The following is a 16,233-nucleotide window of genomic DNA, read 5'->3' as shown; positions in this document are numbered from 1 at the left end:
AGCTACTATGAACAGCATAATGAATGCATTATTGTAGCCATGATAGACACGAAGCCCACACCCACCACAGTAGAACAAGTTTATTTGCCAACTACCTCCGCTGATGATGAAGAGATTGAAGAAACGTATGATGAGATAACAGAAATTATTCAGATAGTTAAGGGAGTCGAAAATTTTATAGTCATAGGAGACTGAAATTCGATAGTAGGAAAAGGAAGAGAAGGAAAAATAGTAGGTGAATATGGACTGGGAAAAATGAGTGAAAGAGGACACCGCCTGGTAGATTTTGCACAGAGCATAATTTAATCACAACTAACACCTGCTTTAAGAACCGTGACAGAATGTTGTACATGTACAATAGGTTTTAGATTGATTATATAATGGTACGACAGAGATTTCGGAACCAGATTTTAAATTGTGAGACATTTCCAGAGGTAGATGTTGACTCTGACCACAATTTATTGGTTATGAACTGTAGATTAAAACTGAAGAAACTGCAAAAAGGCAGGAATTTAAGGAGATGGGACCTGGATAAACTGAAAGAACCAGAGGTTGTAGATAGTTTTAGAGGGAGCATTAGGGAACGACTGACAAGAATAGGGAAAGGAATACAGTAGAAGAACAACGGGCAGTTTTGAGACATGAAATAGTGAAGGTAACAGAGGATTAAGTAGGTAAAAAGACGAGGGCTAGTAAAAACCTTGGGTACCACAAGAGATATTGAATTTAATTGATAAAAGGATAAGACACAAAAATTCAGTAAATGAAGCAAGCCAAAGGGAACAGAAACGTCTAAAAAATGAGACTGACAGGAAGTGCAAAATGGCTAAGCAGGGATGGCAAGACGACAAATTTATGTAGAAGCATATATCACTAGGAGAGATATAGGTGCCGCCGACAGGAAAATTAAAGAGACCTTTGGAGAACCATCTGTATGAATATCAAGACCTCAGATGAAAAACCAATCCTAAACAAAGAAGGGCAAGCTGAAAGGTGCAGGGACAATGTAGAGGGTCTACAAAGAAGATGAACTTCAAAGCAATATTATAGAAATGTAATAGGGCGTAGATGAAGTGAGGTGGGTGAAAGAGCTAGGACAAGGCCTCAAGAGTAGACAACATTCTGTTAGAACTGCTGATGGCCTTGGGAGAGCCAGCCAGGGCAAAACTGTAGGAGACAGGCAACATACCCTCACACCTCAAGAAGAATATAATAATTTCAATTCCACAGAAAACATGTGCTGACAGGCGTGAAAATTACCGAACTATCAGTTTAACAAGTCATGGTTGGAAAAGACTAAAACGAACCCTTTATAGGCGAATGGAGAAACTGATAGAAGCCACCTCAGGGAAGATCAGTTTGGATTCCGGAGAAATGTAGGAATACGCGAGGTAATAGTGACTCTACGTCTTCTCACAGAAGACAGGTTAAGGAAAGGCAAACTTACGTTTATAACGTTTGTATACTTAGAGAAGGCTGGAGTACTCTCTTTCAAATTCTAAAGATGGTACAGCTAAAATACAGGGAGCGAAAGGCTATTTACAGTTTGTACAGAAACCAGACAGCAGCCTAACCCCGAAATTAAATTTGTACATTGAGCAAGCAGTAAAGGAAACAAAAGAAAAATTTGGAATAGGGATTAAAGTCCAGGGAGAAGAAATGAAAACTTTGAGGTCTTCTGGTGACATTGTGATTCTGTCAAAGACAGCAAAAAAAAAAAGTGTCTTGAAAGGAGGATATAAGATGAACAACAATAACAAAACAGGGATAATGGGATGTAATCGAATTAAATCAGGTGATGCTGAGGGAATTACATTAGGAAATGAGACCCTTAAAGTTTTAGATGGGTTTTGCTGTTTGTCCGGGAAAATAACCGATGATGGCCGAAAGACTGAGGATATAAAATATAGACTGGCAATGGCAAGAAAAGCGTTTCTGTAGAAGAGAGTTGTTCACATCGAGTATATATTTAAATGGCCAGGAGTCTGTTCGGAAAGTATTTGTCTGCAGTTTAGCCACATATGGAAGTGAAGCATGGACGATAAATAGTTTAGATAAAAACAGAATAGAAGCTTTCGAAATGTGGTGCTACAGAATGCTGAAGATTAGGTGGGTGGATCACTAACTAATGAGGAGGTGCTGAATAGAAATGGGGAGAAAAGAAATTTGTGACACCACCTGACTAGAATAAGGGATCGGGTAGTAGGACACAATCTGAGACATCAAGGGATCACTAATTTAGTACTGGAGGGAAGCGTGGGAGGTAAAAATCGCAGAGGGAGACCAAGAGATTAATACAGTAAGATGGTTCAGAAAGATGTAGGTAACGTTAGTTACTCGGAGATTAAGAGGGTTGCACTGGATAGAGTAGCATGGACCAAACCAGTCTTCGCGCCGAAGAGAACAACAACAACAACAACAACAACACAAACCTTACTTTTGAAAACCCTACTTCGTTTGCCTACAACATTCCAAGTCATTTTGAATCTTCCGTGTATTTCTTTTCCAGTCTATCCTGTCATTGTCTTGAACTTCCCTAAATGAAAAAAACCCATCCATTGTTTCTATGACTTCACCGTACAGCATCATTGACAAATTTTAGTGACTGTATGTGAATTCGTTTTACCTGTTACATCTTAAACGTTTACAGACTGATCAATAGAGGTTCTTCACCATTCTTTAAGGCTCAATTGGAGTTAGTTACTTTGGTATCGACGATTCTGTTTCCAACACGATGTGGTTCATTCAGTTTACACTCGAATCCAACAGAGTTTACGTAAAAATGTACTGTCTGTAGTGGACTTTAATGGGGACAATAAGAAGAATTAATTTCTAATATATATATATATATATAAACAGCTAGTTGAGTATCAAAGGTTTTCTGAGTATGTGTTTATTCCAGTCTTCTATCAGTCCCTCTCTTCCTTCCTCCTCTCTCTGTCCACCTCCTCCCTCAGCCTCCTCTGTCCATCTTTTCCCCCCTCCCCCCCACCTCTGTCTCTCTCTGTACTCGACTTTCGCCCCTACCACTCTATGTCCATCGGCTTGTGCCCCTCTCTCTATCCATCCCCTCCTAACCCTCCTCTCTATCCATCTCCTCCTCTCCCTCTCTCCATCTGCTCTTCTACCCTCTGATTCCACCTCCCATCCCTCCTCACTTTGTCCATCTCCTCTTCTCCCCTTTCTCTGCCTATCTCTTCCTCTCTCTGTCTCTATCCATCTCTTCCTCCTGCTGTCTCTGTTCATCTCCTCCTCTTTTCTTTTTCTGCCCATCTCTACCTGTCCGCACTCTCTGTCGCTTTCCAACTCACTCTGACCATCTCCTCCCCTCGCTTCTCTCTCCATGTTATCACCCTCATGCCAATAGGAGGCTGGTAATTCTTACTCCCACAGTATTTTTTCCCAGATCTTAACTAATATGTGTACCAAATTACTAGCTTCCTAACAGTTGCTTTGCCTGCCTCAGAACGTACAAAATATCGCACGTATTTAACACATTGTACACGTATTTGAACACATATTTCACCTCTATCTCCAACGAATTTCGCCCTAACGTTTCATTTTATGTGGCACAATGTTTATGATGTCGCGTCTCCTGAACCAGATGCTATGTTGTTGTTGTTGTGGTCTTCAGTCCTGAGACTGGTTTGATGCAGCTCTCCATGCTACTCTATCCTGTGCAAGCCTCTTCATCTCCCAGTACCTACTGCAACCTACATCCTTCTGAATCTGCTTAGTGTATTGATCTCTTGGTCTCCCTCTACGATTTTTACCCTCCATGCTGCCCTCCAATGCCAAATTTGTGATCCCTTGATGCCTCAAAACATGTCCTACCAACCGATCCCTTCTTCTAGTCAAGTTGTGCCACAAACTTCTCTTCTCCCCAATCCTATTCAATACCTCCTCATTAGTTACGTGATCTACCCACCTTATCTTCAGCATTCTTCTGTAGCACCACATTTCGAAAGCTTCTATTCTCTTCTTGTCCAAACTAGTTATCGTCCATGTCTCACTTCCATACATGGCTACACTCCATACAAATACTTTCAGAAACGACTTCCTGACACCTAAATCTATACTCGATGTTAACAAATTTCTCTTCTTCAGAAACGCTTTCCTTGCCATTGCCAGTCTACATTTTATGTCCTCTCTACTTCGACCATCATCGGTTATTTTACTCCCTAAATAGCAAAACTCCTTTACTACTTTAAGTATCTCATTTCCTAATCTAATTCCCTCAGCATCACCCGACTTAATTTGACTACAATCCATTATCCTCGTTTTGCTTTTGTTGATGTTCATCTTATATCCTCCTTTCAAGACACTGTCCATTCCGTTCAACTGCTCTTCCAAGTCCTTTGCTGTCTCTGACAGAATTACAATGTCATCGGCGAACCTCAAAGTTTTTACTTTTTCTCCATGAATTTTAATACCTACTCCGAATTTTTCTTTTGTTTCCTTTACTGCTTGCTCAATATACAGATTGAATAACATCGGGGAGAGGCTACAACCCTGTCTTACTCCTTTCCCAACCACTGCTTCCATTTCATGCCCCTCGACTCTTATAACTGCCATCTGGTTTCTGTACAAATTGTAAATAGCCTTTCGCTCCCTGTATTTTACCCCTGCCACCTTCAGAATTTGAAAGAGAGTATTCCAGTCAGCATTGTCAAAAGCTTTCTCTAAGTCTACAAATGCGAGAAACGTAGGTTTGCCTTTTCTTAATCTTTCTTCCAAGATAAGTCGTAAGGTCAGTATTGCCTCACGTGTTCCAACATTTCTATACAATGATATAATTTTACATTTGTATCCAGTGGTATATGTGGCTACTGTGTGCAAAATGTGTTGTGAGTAGAGTTAGTATAACAGAAGTAACAAATTTAAACCTCATGCATCATGTGGCTGTTTTTCACGCATCTCGGTATTTGACTCATATTTCCTGAACCATGTTTCGTACAACGATATACTTTTGTACGTAAATCCACCGGCATATGTGGATACTGTCTGCGAAAAGTGCTGCCAATAAAGTTAGTAGCAACGAACTAATAAATTCAAATGTATTTCGTGATACGTTAGTTTTACAGGCACCTCAGTGTTTATGATATATCTCCTGTGTCGTACAATGATGTAATTTGGGTACATTCATCGGTATATGTGAACGCTGTCCGCAAAATGTGTCCAGAATCCAGTTCGTAATAAAGAAGTAATAAAACGTCACGCTTCATGCGGCAGTTTTACTCCACGAACAGCAAAAATGTAGTAAGCGTTAAACTTTTTTCTTTCCATTATTTTGTGGGGGCTGTAGCGAGAGAAAGTTAGAAAATGTTGGAAATTACGTGTTAAGTTTGTAGCAAATCACTAAGTGCTCTCATTCTCATATACTGGATGACTTAAGTAACGTTATTGGCGCGTCGTTGGCTACGCTACTTTTTCACGCCCACCCCTGTAATAGGTAGGTGGTTCTTACGCCACAGCCATTCCTTCGAGACAATAACTGGAACTCTACGACTATCGTGTGTGGTGTTTGAGGTTTTCCCAACGTAATGACTGCTTAAAAGCATCACAGTGTTGCGCCGGACAGTACTCTTTAAACAACACAACATTTCCACAAGGCAGTTACTCGGCGTCTTCAATGCAGTAGCACCAGTAGGTGATGAGCATCTGCCTCTTGGAAATATTGGTCAGTATTTCACTGTCGGCTTAGGGATAAGGTATACTATGACGGGTTAGGAACAATTCACCCTTTTCAAAGGGCCTTGAATTTCTAATGCAAATTTTCTCATTTGTTTCTCTTCTTGGCCGGCCGAAGTGGCCGTGCGGTTAAAGGCGCTGCAGTCTGGAACCGCAAGACCGCTACGGTCGCAGGTTCGAATCCTGCCTCAGGCATGGATGTTTGTGGTGTCCTTAGGTTAGTTAGGTTTAACTAGTTCTAAGTTCTAGGGGACTAATGACCTCAGCAGTTGAGTCCCATAGTGCTCAGAGCCATTTTTTCTCTTCTTGGCTACACTACTTTGTGAAGTATTACGTGTTGGCATTCGCCTGAAAACTGGGAAACATACTAGTAAAGCCGTCATCTAACGTTCATCATTCCATAAAGCAAAGTTCAAAGGTAACGCCGTATTCCTGTTATACACCTAAATGCATCTACTTACCGTAGCGTTCTCCTCTTCAAGCGGCCAAACAAAACAGCACCACGAACGCTGCGCCCTGCGAACACAAGCAGAAAATCAGTATATAATATCAGCTCGGCACTGGAGTAGGGCGCCATAGAAGTTCCAGAGAAAACGAGCTGCGAAATACTGCGGTGCGCAGCTCTGCTAACTCCGGCTGGAGCCGCAGCCTTATTTGTCGCTCTGCTCTTATTTCTGCGCTGCCTTCAAAACAAAGTGTTCCCCGGACGACGGCCTGCACTTTGCTGAACAAACACTCCCTGCGGCACAGCCAGCTATACAGGTCACTGCGTCCAAGTGTGGCGCAGTTTCAGACCGTCCTGGTGGCTCTACACACCGCGCAGGCGACAAAACTAACAATCCTTCCTCGCCATCCTTAAAATCGAGGACAGACGCACGGCGATTCTCATCGACAGTGTTACTCAAAACACATTAATAGTGTTTTCTGGACTTCACATGATATAAACTGCTCAAAGAAAGTTTTCAACTATCGTCTATCTGCGAACGTATGTCGGCGTATAGAGGATGAACCAGAACTCCATTGACGAAACTTCTGAAGTTATTCAGGGATATTTTCTAAGTATTTTGGTACGAGGGACCTGTGGTCTTCAGTGACTCTTTACAGAGTAATAATATAGTTCGAAGAAAGTGAAGAAAAAAGAGGAATGATCGTCTTGCCATACTTGTTTCTTCGAAAATAGGAAGCCTGCTTAAGTTGAAGTTGAATGCATTTTCTGCCCGCCAAAGAAACCTATAGTTCTTCTAGACTCAGTTGAAATGAAATTCTCGTATGATAGTTTTGAGGTTGGGATATTTCATCTGGGGTATTCAGCCGCCTGTGGCAAATCTTTTTTTTATTTTTTTTTTTTTACGCTGCTTCGGCGTCCTGCAGACCGACGATGATAAAATGGTGATGAGGACCACAAAACACACGGTACCTGGGCGTATTAAATCTCCGACCCGGCCAGAAATCGAACCGGGGGCCACTGTACGGTAGTCAGACGCGCTGACCACATTGGAGCTTCTACAAAGGTTGGAACTTAAATACTGGCAACTATTTATTCACATCCGATACAAAAGAGTTACATGTTTGCACCCGTTACTGTCCTTCAAAGTAGTCACCAGCGTTGCGTAAACCCGTTGCCAGCGATGTGGAAGACATAGTATACCGTTAGCAGAGACTGTTCTGTTGATGATGTGAATGGAGCCGTCTAAAGTTATGTGATTCTCGTGTACGACTGTGATGGTGTTATCCTAACGCATTATGTTCCTCCAAGACAGACCATCAATGGGCAGTATTATTGTTCGTTTTTGGAGCATCACCTAAGACCAGCTTTGCGAAAGAAGCGGCGACACTTTCTGCGCAACCCACCCATCATTTTGCGCGACAATGCGCGGGCGCATACAGCGCAAGCTGTGGCCGCTCTGTTCGGTCGATGGGACTGGGAAGTACTGTACCATCCACCATACTCCCCGGACTGAAGTCCTTGTGACTTTGATTTGATTACGAAGATGAAGGAACCACTTCGTGGCATTCGCTTCAGAACTGTTCTACAGATTTGACAGGCAATAGACCGCTCCATTCGCACCATCAACAGAACAGGCTCTGCTAACGGTAGACTACGCCTTCCACATCGCTGGTGACCACTTTGAAGGACAGTAACAGGTGCAAACATGTAACTCTTTAGTGTCGGTTGTGAATAAGTAGTTGCCACTGTTTAAGTTCCAACCCTCGTATATTGCCTGGAACTTCTATATTTCCCGCGAAAAGCAAAGGTCCCGAGATCGAGTTCGAGTCTAGCTCCGGCACACAGTCTTCATCTGCCAGGAAGTTTCATATCAGTGCACACACCGCTGCAGAGTGAAAATTTCATTCTGATACAGTATCTATCAAATTTCGCTGTCATCCGAAGTGATCCCACGCTAACCTCTGTGAGTAGCTATATTTTAATTATAACCACCCGGTGCTATAGATAGCTAAGTTTTAATTATAACCATCTCGTATTACAGATTACTGTGGAGAGATTATTTAAATTAGTCTTCAGACTGAAAACCAGAACAACAGAGATTTATGCACACTAGACATGCTGCCTTACAGAAACTCCACCCTGCAAAGTTCTTTAATTTTTTTTAATATACAGAGTGAGCACAAAGTCTTGTCCTGATTATAACCATTTTTTTACAGAATAACCGTTTGACATAATAAGTTACATTTGATGCCGTTACATAGGTTAGTGTTACTAGTTTTTTTGAGACCATTTACGTTAGTAAACCTCACAGTGTGCTCCCTTGGTAGCTCGGAAAATGTCGAGGCGGTATTCCAGTTCCCGCCAGGTGTTTCGTAACATGTGTTCTGTCACAGTACCCACAGCAGCTTGTATCCTACCCTTCAGTTCGTCGACGTCAGCAACTGGTGTGACGAAGACTCTGTCCTTGATATAGCCCCAGAAAAAAAAGGTCAAGGGGCGTAATGTCTGGAGAGCGGGATGACCAGGGAGTTGGACCTTTCCTTCCAATTCACCGATCCGGACATTAGTCCCCTCTCCAGACATTACGCCCCTTGACTTTTTTTTCTGTGGCTATATCAAGTACAGAGTATTTGTCACGAACTGAAGGCTAGAATACAAGCTGCTGTGTGTACGAAACACCTGGCGGGAACTGGAATACCGCCTCGACATTCTCCGACCTACCAAGGGAGCACACGTTGAGGTTTACTAACGTAAGTGGTCTTAAAAAAAACTAGTAACACTAACCTATGTAACAGCATCAAATGTAATATATTATGTCAAATGGTTATTCTGTAATAAATCGTTATAATCACGTTAAGACTTTGTGCTCACTCTGTATAAGCCTCAGGTCAAATACATAGCATCTTTACCAATTTCGACTTATTACCAAGTCATCATCAATAGAGTTAAATATGTTATACAGACTTCTCCGTAAAGCATAAGGACGAGAAACATAAAGTAACATATATTTACTACTCGGTGGAAATGGATGCAAATTCGGAAATATGTTACCAGAGGTTTCCCTGGCGCTGGACGACAGATTGCCTGAGGTCAGTGTGAATATAGCGCCATAGGGGACTGGTCCCGCAGCACGAGGCAGCTGAACCGACAGGAAAAGACAGTGTAGCGCGAGTCAGTCAGCGAGCAGTTACGGTGCACCGTGTTGGTGGTCTTCATTACAACACGGTCCAGAGCCAACATCTGGATGACTTCATAAGGTGAAAAATCATCTGGAACTGGTACGAGGATGACGTGTGACGAGCGTAGCCCAGTAGTTTATTATTCCTCACTGCACTGTGTCATATGCATGGGGAGCGTACAGGTACTGCTGCCCGAACGAGAGCAAGTGGTCGACCAGGTCAACTACAGCAGGGGAGATGACTGCTACATTCTGCGACAGGTAAGAAGTGACTCACGTCAAACTGCGGATGCAATTCCAACCACATTTAAAAGGACTACAGAATCTCACGTTCCACAGCGCCAAAGCGACTGCAGAGGGGTAGTGTCTTTGCCCGACAGCCAGTACGTTGTATTTCAATGCCACCCACACATCGGCGGCACGATCTGTGACGATGCTACGAGCTTAAGCCGTCGGCACACGGACCGTGCTGTCGAACGTTAACGTTGAGTGCGCCAAGTTCAACGTGCTGCTGAAGGCTCAGGAACGATGCGACTTGTGCATACGGTACGTGGGCCCCAACGTGGTATACGCGATCGCAACGCACTCCAGCGGCGGTTGAGGGATGTTTCTACTTCGTAAATCACACTGTTTACGAAACGGGCCCGCGTAAAATTCCCACGTTAGCTCTATTAAAGGCTTATAAAAGTTCCATTACAAACAGTGCGGTACAAATTTGGAATACTTCTCCGCACAAGAATAATAAATAATGTTTATTATTTCCACCATTCCCACGTTTTATTAAAACCCCTAGATCTGTCTTACTTGATCACTGTTCCTACCCAGTAGCAGAATCATTGCAACATGTGAATTACGAAGCGTAAAATGGTTCAAATGGCTCTGAGCACTATGGGACTCAACTGCTGACGTCATTAGTCCCCTAGAATTTAGAACTAGTTAAACCTAACTAACCTAAGGACATCACAAACATCCATGCCCGAGGCAGGATTCGAACCTGCGACCGTAGCGGTCTCGCGGTTCCAGACTGCAGCGCCTTTAACCACACGGCCACTTCGGCCGGCAAGCGTAAAATAAAAAGGAGCAAAATATCTTTATACAAATAGCGCAAGCTGTCTAGTAGATTAAGCCAATCGAACAAAGTCACCCCTCAAAAAAAGGTGAACTTATATTTACATAACATCAAATATTATAGTATATACTTATATTAAACCAATAATAAAGTATCAGAACCTAATAAAAACGCGAATGTTAGGAAAAAAATTTTGAAGTATCAAGACGCGAACTAATGCCCCAACAAACAACTCACTACAAGACGATGATTCTACTCATTACGCTAAGCCAAAAACACACGCTGAGCATCTTATCACAGTATGTTACCTCTTGCTGAAAACCTTAATCGTAGATATGTTACTAATTGGAATTTAATTATAACAAATTGTACTGCGAACAATGCGTTTTGGGTGGATCTGCCTTCAAATAGCCTACTCTCACAATATACAAGTTACAATAATTCTTCTGCCACGAATATGGTGTTTCTCATTATTTTATTGGAACGAATCACACAAGTTAACAACGGGTTTTTTGGTGATTCTCAATTTGCTGGTGCTCAGAAACGGCATATATACATATAGGCCTGAAATGAATGCCAATATGGCGCCTCACAACCCTGTACTGAAGAGAGACGGCGTGCGTGTGACGTAGGTGGCGGTGTGCCGTCTCACTGGTCAACGCTCACAAGGGAACCTCCCCATCGCACCCCCCTCAGATTTAGTTATAAGTTGGCACAGTGGATAGGCCTTGAAAAACTGAACACACATCAATCGAGAAAACAGGAAGAAGTTGTGTGGAACTATGAAAAAAATAAGCAAAATAAACAAACTGAGTAGTCCATGCGCAAGATATGCAACATCAAGGACACTGGGAACGCAGAAGCGCCGTGGTCTCGTGGTAACGTGAGCAGCTGCGGAAAAACTTTAATTTTTTATTTTCAGTTTATGTGACAAACTCTTATGTTTTCATCACTTTTTTGGGAGTGATTATCACATCCACAAGAAAACATAAATCTGGCAAGGTAGAAGAATCTTTTTACCCATTCGCCAAGTGTACAAGTTAGGTGGGTCGACAACATATTCCTGTCATGTGACGCACATGCCGTCACCAGTGTCGTATAGAATATATCAGATGTGTTTTCCTGTGGAGGAATCGGTTGACCTATGACCTTGCGATCAAATGTTTTCGGTTCCGATTGGAGAGGCACGTCCTTTAGTCTACTAATCGCACGGTTTTGCTATGCGGTCGCAAAACACAGACACTAAACGTATTACAGTGAACAGAGACGTCAATGAACGAACGGACAGATAATAACTATGCAAAAATAAAGAAAGTAAAATTTTCACTCGTGGGAAGACTTGAACCAAGGACCTCTCCTTCTGCAGCTGCTGACGCTACCACGGGACCACGGCGCTCCTGAGCTCACGTTCTCCTTGATGTTGCCTATGTAGCCCATGGACTACTCAGTTTGTATATTTTGCTTATTTTTTCACAGTTCCACACAACTTCTTCCTGTTTTCTCAATTGATCTGTGTTCAGTTTATCAAGGCCTATCCACTGTGCCAAATCTGAGGGGGGTGCGATGGGGAGGTTCCCTTGTCAGAAATATCTGACATGCCAGATATTTGTTCTGCACGTTCGGGAAGACTCCCGAGCGTGCTATTCCACGCTATGGCGTCAGAAACTCGGCACGCTCAACGTTCAGGTGCACGGTCCGTGTGCCGACGGCTTTAGGGACTGGAGACCAATGAGGAGTGTGGTCGGTGCTCTTCACGGATGTGAGCAGGTCCAGTCTAAGTAGTGATCCCGGATGTACCTTAATGTGGCGAGTGGAGGGAACACTTCATGCACCCAGAAACGTTACCGGACATGATCGTTTTGGCACGGAAGGCATAACGTTATATTAGCGTACCGACCTCCAAATTTCTGAACACGGTACACTCACCGGTCAACAATATTGCTACACCGTACTCCTTCCCCATGTGCGTCTTTTCAGTGGTGCATTCGGTCGTAACTTCATTTTTATGGATGTAAATGCGTGACCACACCGGACAGCACAGGTAGAGGAACTCCAGGAACGGGAGGATATTCGGCACAGACCGGCGTGCCCGTTCCCCCGCATTAAATGCCACCGACAACGTGTGGGATGTGTGGCGGGGACTATTGCAGCCTGCCCACAAGCACCAACGACCATTCGGCAATTGTCAACAGCGCTAGTGGAGAAATGGAACGCCAAAACACGCGAATTCCTTCCCAAACTTGTGACCCGTCCGCGAAGTCACTGATAACAGTGTCACCAAAGCACAGTTATTAAACACAGTTTTCCGAAACTCCTTCACTAAAGAAGACGAAGTAAATATTCCTGAATTCCAATCAAGAACAACTGCAAGATGACAAACATAGAAGTAGATATCCTCGGAGTAACGAAACAGCTTAAATCACTTAATAAAGGCAAGGCCTCCGGTCCAGATTGTATACCCGTCAGGTTCCTCTCAGAGTATGCTGATAAAATAGCTCCATTCTTAGCAATTATATGGAACCACTCGCTCACAGAAAGATAAGTACCTTAAGACTGGAAAATTGCTCAAGTCACACCAATACCCAAAAAGGGTAAAAAAAAAAATGGCTCTGAGCACTATGGGACTTAACATCTGAGGTCATCAGTCCCCTACAACTTAGAACTACTTAAACCTAACTACCCTAAGGACATCGCACACATCCATGCCCGAGGCAGGATTCTAACTTGCGATCGTAGCGGTCGCGCGGTTCCAGACTGAAGCGCCTAGAACCGCTCGGCCACATGGTCCGGCCCCAGAACGGGAAGTAGGAGAAATACGCTGAATTACAAGCCTATATCACTAACGTCGATTTGCGGTTGGAACATATACTGTATTCAAACATTATGAAGTACCTCGAAGAAAACGATTTATTGACACATAGTCAGCACGGTTTCAGAAGATATTACTGCGCGGTGTGGGATCCGCATCAGGTGGGACTGACGGATGAAATCGAAAAAGCACAAAGAAGGGCGGCTCGTTTTGTATTATCGCGAAATAGGGGAGTTAGTGTCACAGACATGATACGTGAATTGGAGTGGCAATCATTAAAACAAATGCGTTTTTCGTTGCGACGGGATCTTCTCATGAAATTTCAATCACCAGTTTTCTCCTCCGATTGCGAAAACATTCTGTTGGCACCCATGATCATCACGATAAAACAAGAGAAATCAGAGCTCGCACAGAAAAGTTTAAGTGCTCGTTTTTTCCGCGTGCCGTTCCAGAGTGGAACAGTAGAGAGAGACAGCTTGAAGGTGGTTCATTGAACCCTCTGCCAGGCACTTTATTGTGAATAGCAAAGTAATCACGTAGAAGTAGATGAGTACGTTGCAAAGCATGCATTACCGTCCATGATGAACATACACCCTATTAAGAACCACATCTCGCCGTTTGTAATTTACAGGGGGCCATCATAATATGTGGTGACTTCAATGTATTATTGTCTTTGAATAAAAGTGTTATTACTGTTCGTTTCATTTCGTGTCATTACTGTTCGTTTCATTTCATACTTCTTTCTTCAGTTATGTTCTCTACTGTACTGTAGCAGTTCTTTCTGCGTACGGTCAAAGTTTAATAGAGCTACGTTACTTGGCAGAGTCACTTCGTGTGAAAATTGCTTTCGTCCTTAAGTTTTGCACAAGTTTGTACTTGCAAGACATTCCTGATTCGTTTGGATGCTGGGAATGCTAGGAGGATATCACAATTATAATAAGAAACAAGGAGTAACAAAACTTGATTGTATATCCTGGAATAGGAATAAAGCAAGTCGGCCGGTGTGGCGGAGAGGTTCTAGGCGCTTGAGTCTGGAACCGCGCGACCGCTTCGCTCCAGGTTCGAATCCTGCCGCGGGGATGGATGTGTGTGATGTCCTTAGGTTAGTTAGGTTTAAGTAGTTCTAAGTTCTAGCGGACTGATGACCTCAGATGTTAAGTCTCATAGCGCTCAGAGCCATTTGAACCTTTTGAATAACGCAAAATACAAATATTTAGCCGAAAGAAATCTTCACTGAAGTTGCGCACTCATAAAGGGCATAGAGCACATGTATTGAAACCATAGGTACACAAAACTACAATCAAACCAGGCAGAAAGAGTAGTGCAACAAGTGAGCAGATCAAGGTGGCAATGGGGGAGATTCAGGTGAATCGTATGAGAAGGATGGTGCCGCCGCTGACCTGCGGTCATAGCGCGAGATACTTGATATGTTCAAGGGAGTGAACGGCCAAACTGCTACCGACCACGAGGCAGTAAATGCCGGCTGCAAGATGTGTTGGCGACGGTGACGTAACTGCAGCTGCTGGTGCGGCTCAAAGGAATACTGAATGTGGCGGGTGTAGCTTCGGCCGAGCTTCATGGTTCGGTCAGTGCAACACTCCTTTATGCTTCCCGTTTCAAAAATAGAACCAATGCTATCTATGTGGGAGGGCAGGGACCAAAGCCTACCTACTGAGTCATATGGGCTGACCATGTCTATCACAGAGGTTTCTGCCTGGGTTCCATTTGAATGGCGATTCTCACTGAATCCCTACACTGCCCTCAAGAACTACAATTGTTTAAAAAGTTGAGTAGTTTTTAACGGTTGTCATAATTTTGAGTAAATCATAGACTCCTCGTTGTATTATGGCAGCCAAAATCTATTTCCAGATTTTGATTCCTCAGTGTTTCAGGAATCATGACGTTTGTTTTCTCTCACAAATTACGTTGAAGGTTCAAATCGCCGTTTAACTTTCACAGAAATCGAAATAAAATTGTGCTGGTGTAAGCTGGCGCCAGCACACCATGCGGCACAGAGGTTACGCGAAGATCGACAGAGGCCAAAAACAGACTCGCACGAAACGTACCGCCAACGCCACCTCGGCCGCCAGTATTCCGATAGCTCCCGCGGACCGGAGGCTCAATTAGTTAAAGTCTGTTCGAGTCTGTTGCACCGAGTACGTTTTAAGTTTCAGTGTCATCAGTCGTAGTCCAGTGGCAATCGCAGTAGTAGTTAGCTCCTCCGCGAACTCAGAGACAAGCAGCACATAGCAACCATAAAAGTGTGGTTCAAATGGCTCTGAGCACTATGGGACTTAACATCTATGGTCATCAGTCCCCTAGAACTTACCGAGCGAGATGCCGCAGTGGTTAGACACTGGACTCGCATTCGGGAGGACGACGGTTCAATCCCGCGTCCGGCCATCCTGATTTAGGTTTTCCGTGATTTCCCTAAATCACTCCAGGCAAATGCCGGGGTGGTTCCCCTGAAAGGGCACGGCCGACTTCCTTCCCCATCCTTCCCTAAATCCGATGAGACCGATGACCACGCTGTCTGGTCTTCCCCAAACCAACCAACCAACCCCTAGAACTTAGAACTACTTACACCTAACTAACCTAAGGACATCACACAACACCCAGTCATCACGAGGCAGAGAAAATCCCTGACCCCGCCGGGAATCGAACCCGGGAACCCGGGCGTGGGAAGCGAGAACGCTACCGCACGACCACGAGCTGCGGACATATAAAAGTGTGCATAGCGGACTTTGTACTTCATCAGCAGAGAGACTACCGTGGGCTATGACGGAAGAGCTTGTACCACAACGAATATCTGGAGTTAAGTAAATTTTCCATTTTTATGAATAACGAACCCAGTTAATCTGTCTGTGCAGTTTGTGTTATAGAGAGAGGATACCAGCCACCAAACAACATCCTCTCCTTGTTCCTATGATACAGCTCTACGGAGACAACGAGATGACAAAAAAAAAAAAAAAATTGACAGGGATATTATGGATACCCTGCTTGGTTGTTAACTGCTAAATGGTCCTGGGTCTGTGATC

At 43.6% G+C, this 16,233-nt stretch overlaps 1 protein-coding gene across 1 annotated transcript in view; it reads right to left on the bottom strand.

Annotated features, from left to right (window-relative positions):
• Positions 1–16,233, bottom strand: part of LOC126199459 (uncharacterized) — a 1,573,541-nt gene that overhangs the window by 1,310,728 nt on the left and 246,580 nt on the right. The window contains exon 3 of the mRNA XM_049936380.1: positions 6,153–6,207. Coding sequence (XP_049792337.1) covers positions 6,153–6,207 — 55 coding nt within the window. The remainder of the gene's footprint in view (positions 1–6,152; positions 6,208–16,233) is intronic.

Source organism: Schistocerca nitens, chromosome 8, assembly GCF_023898315.1.
Source record: "Schistocerca nitens isolate TAMUIC-IGC-003100 chromosome 8, iqSchNite1.1, whole genome shotgun sequence".
NCBI classification, from domain to species: domain Eukaryota; kingdom Metazoa; phylum Arthropoda; class Insecta; order Orthoptera; family Acrididae; genus Schistocerca; species Schistocerca nitens.
The sequence above is the reverse complement of the archived record's forward strand: the minus strand, read 5'-3'. Positions and strand labels throughout refer to the sequence as shown.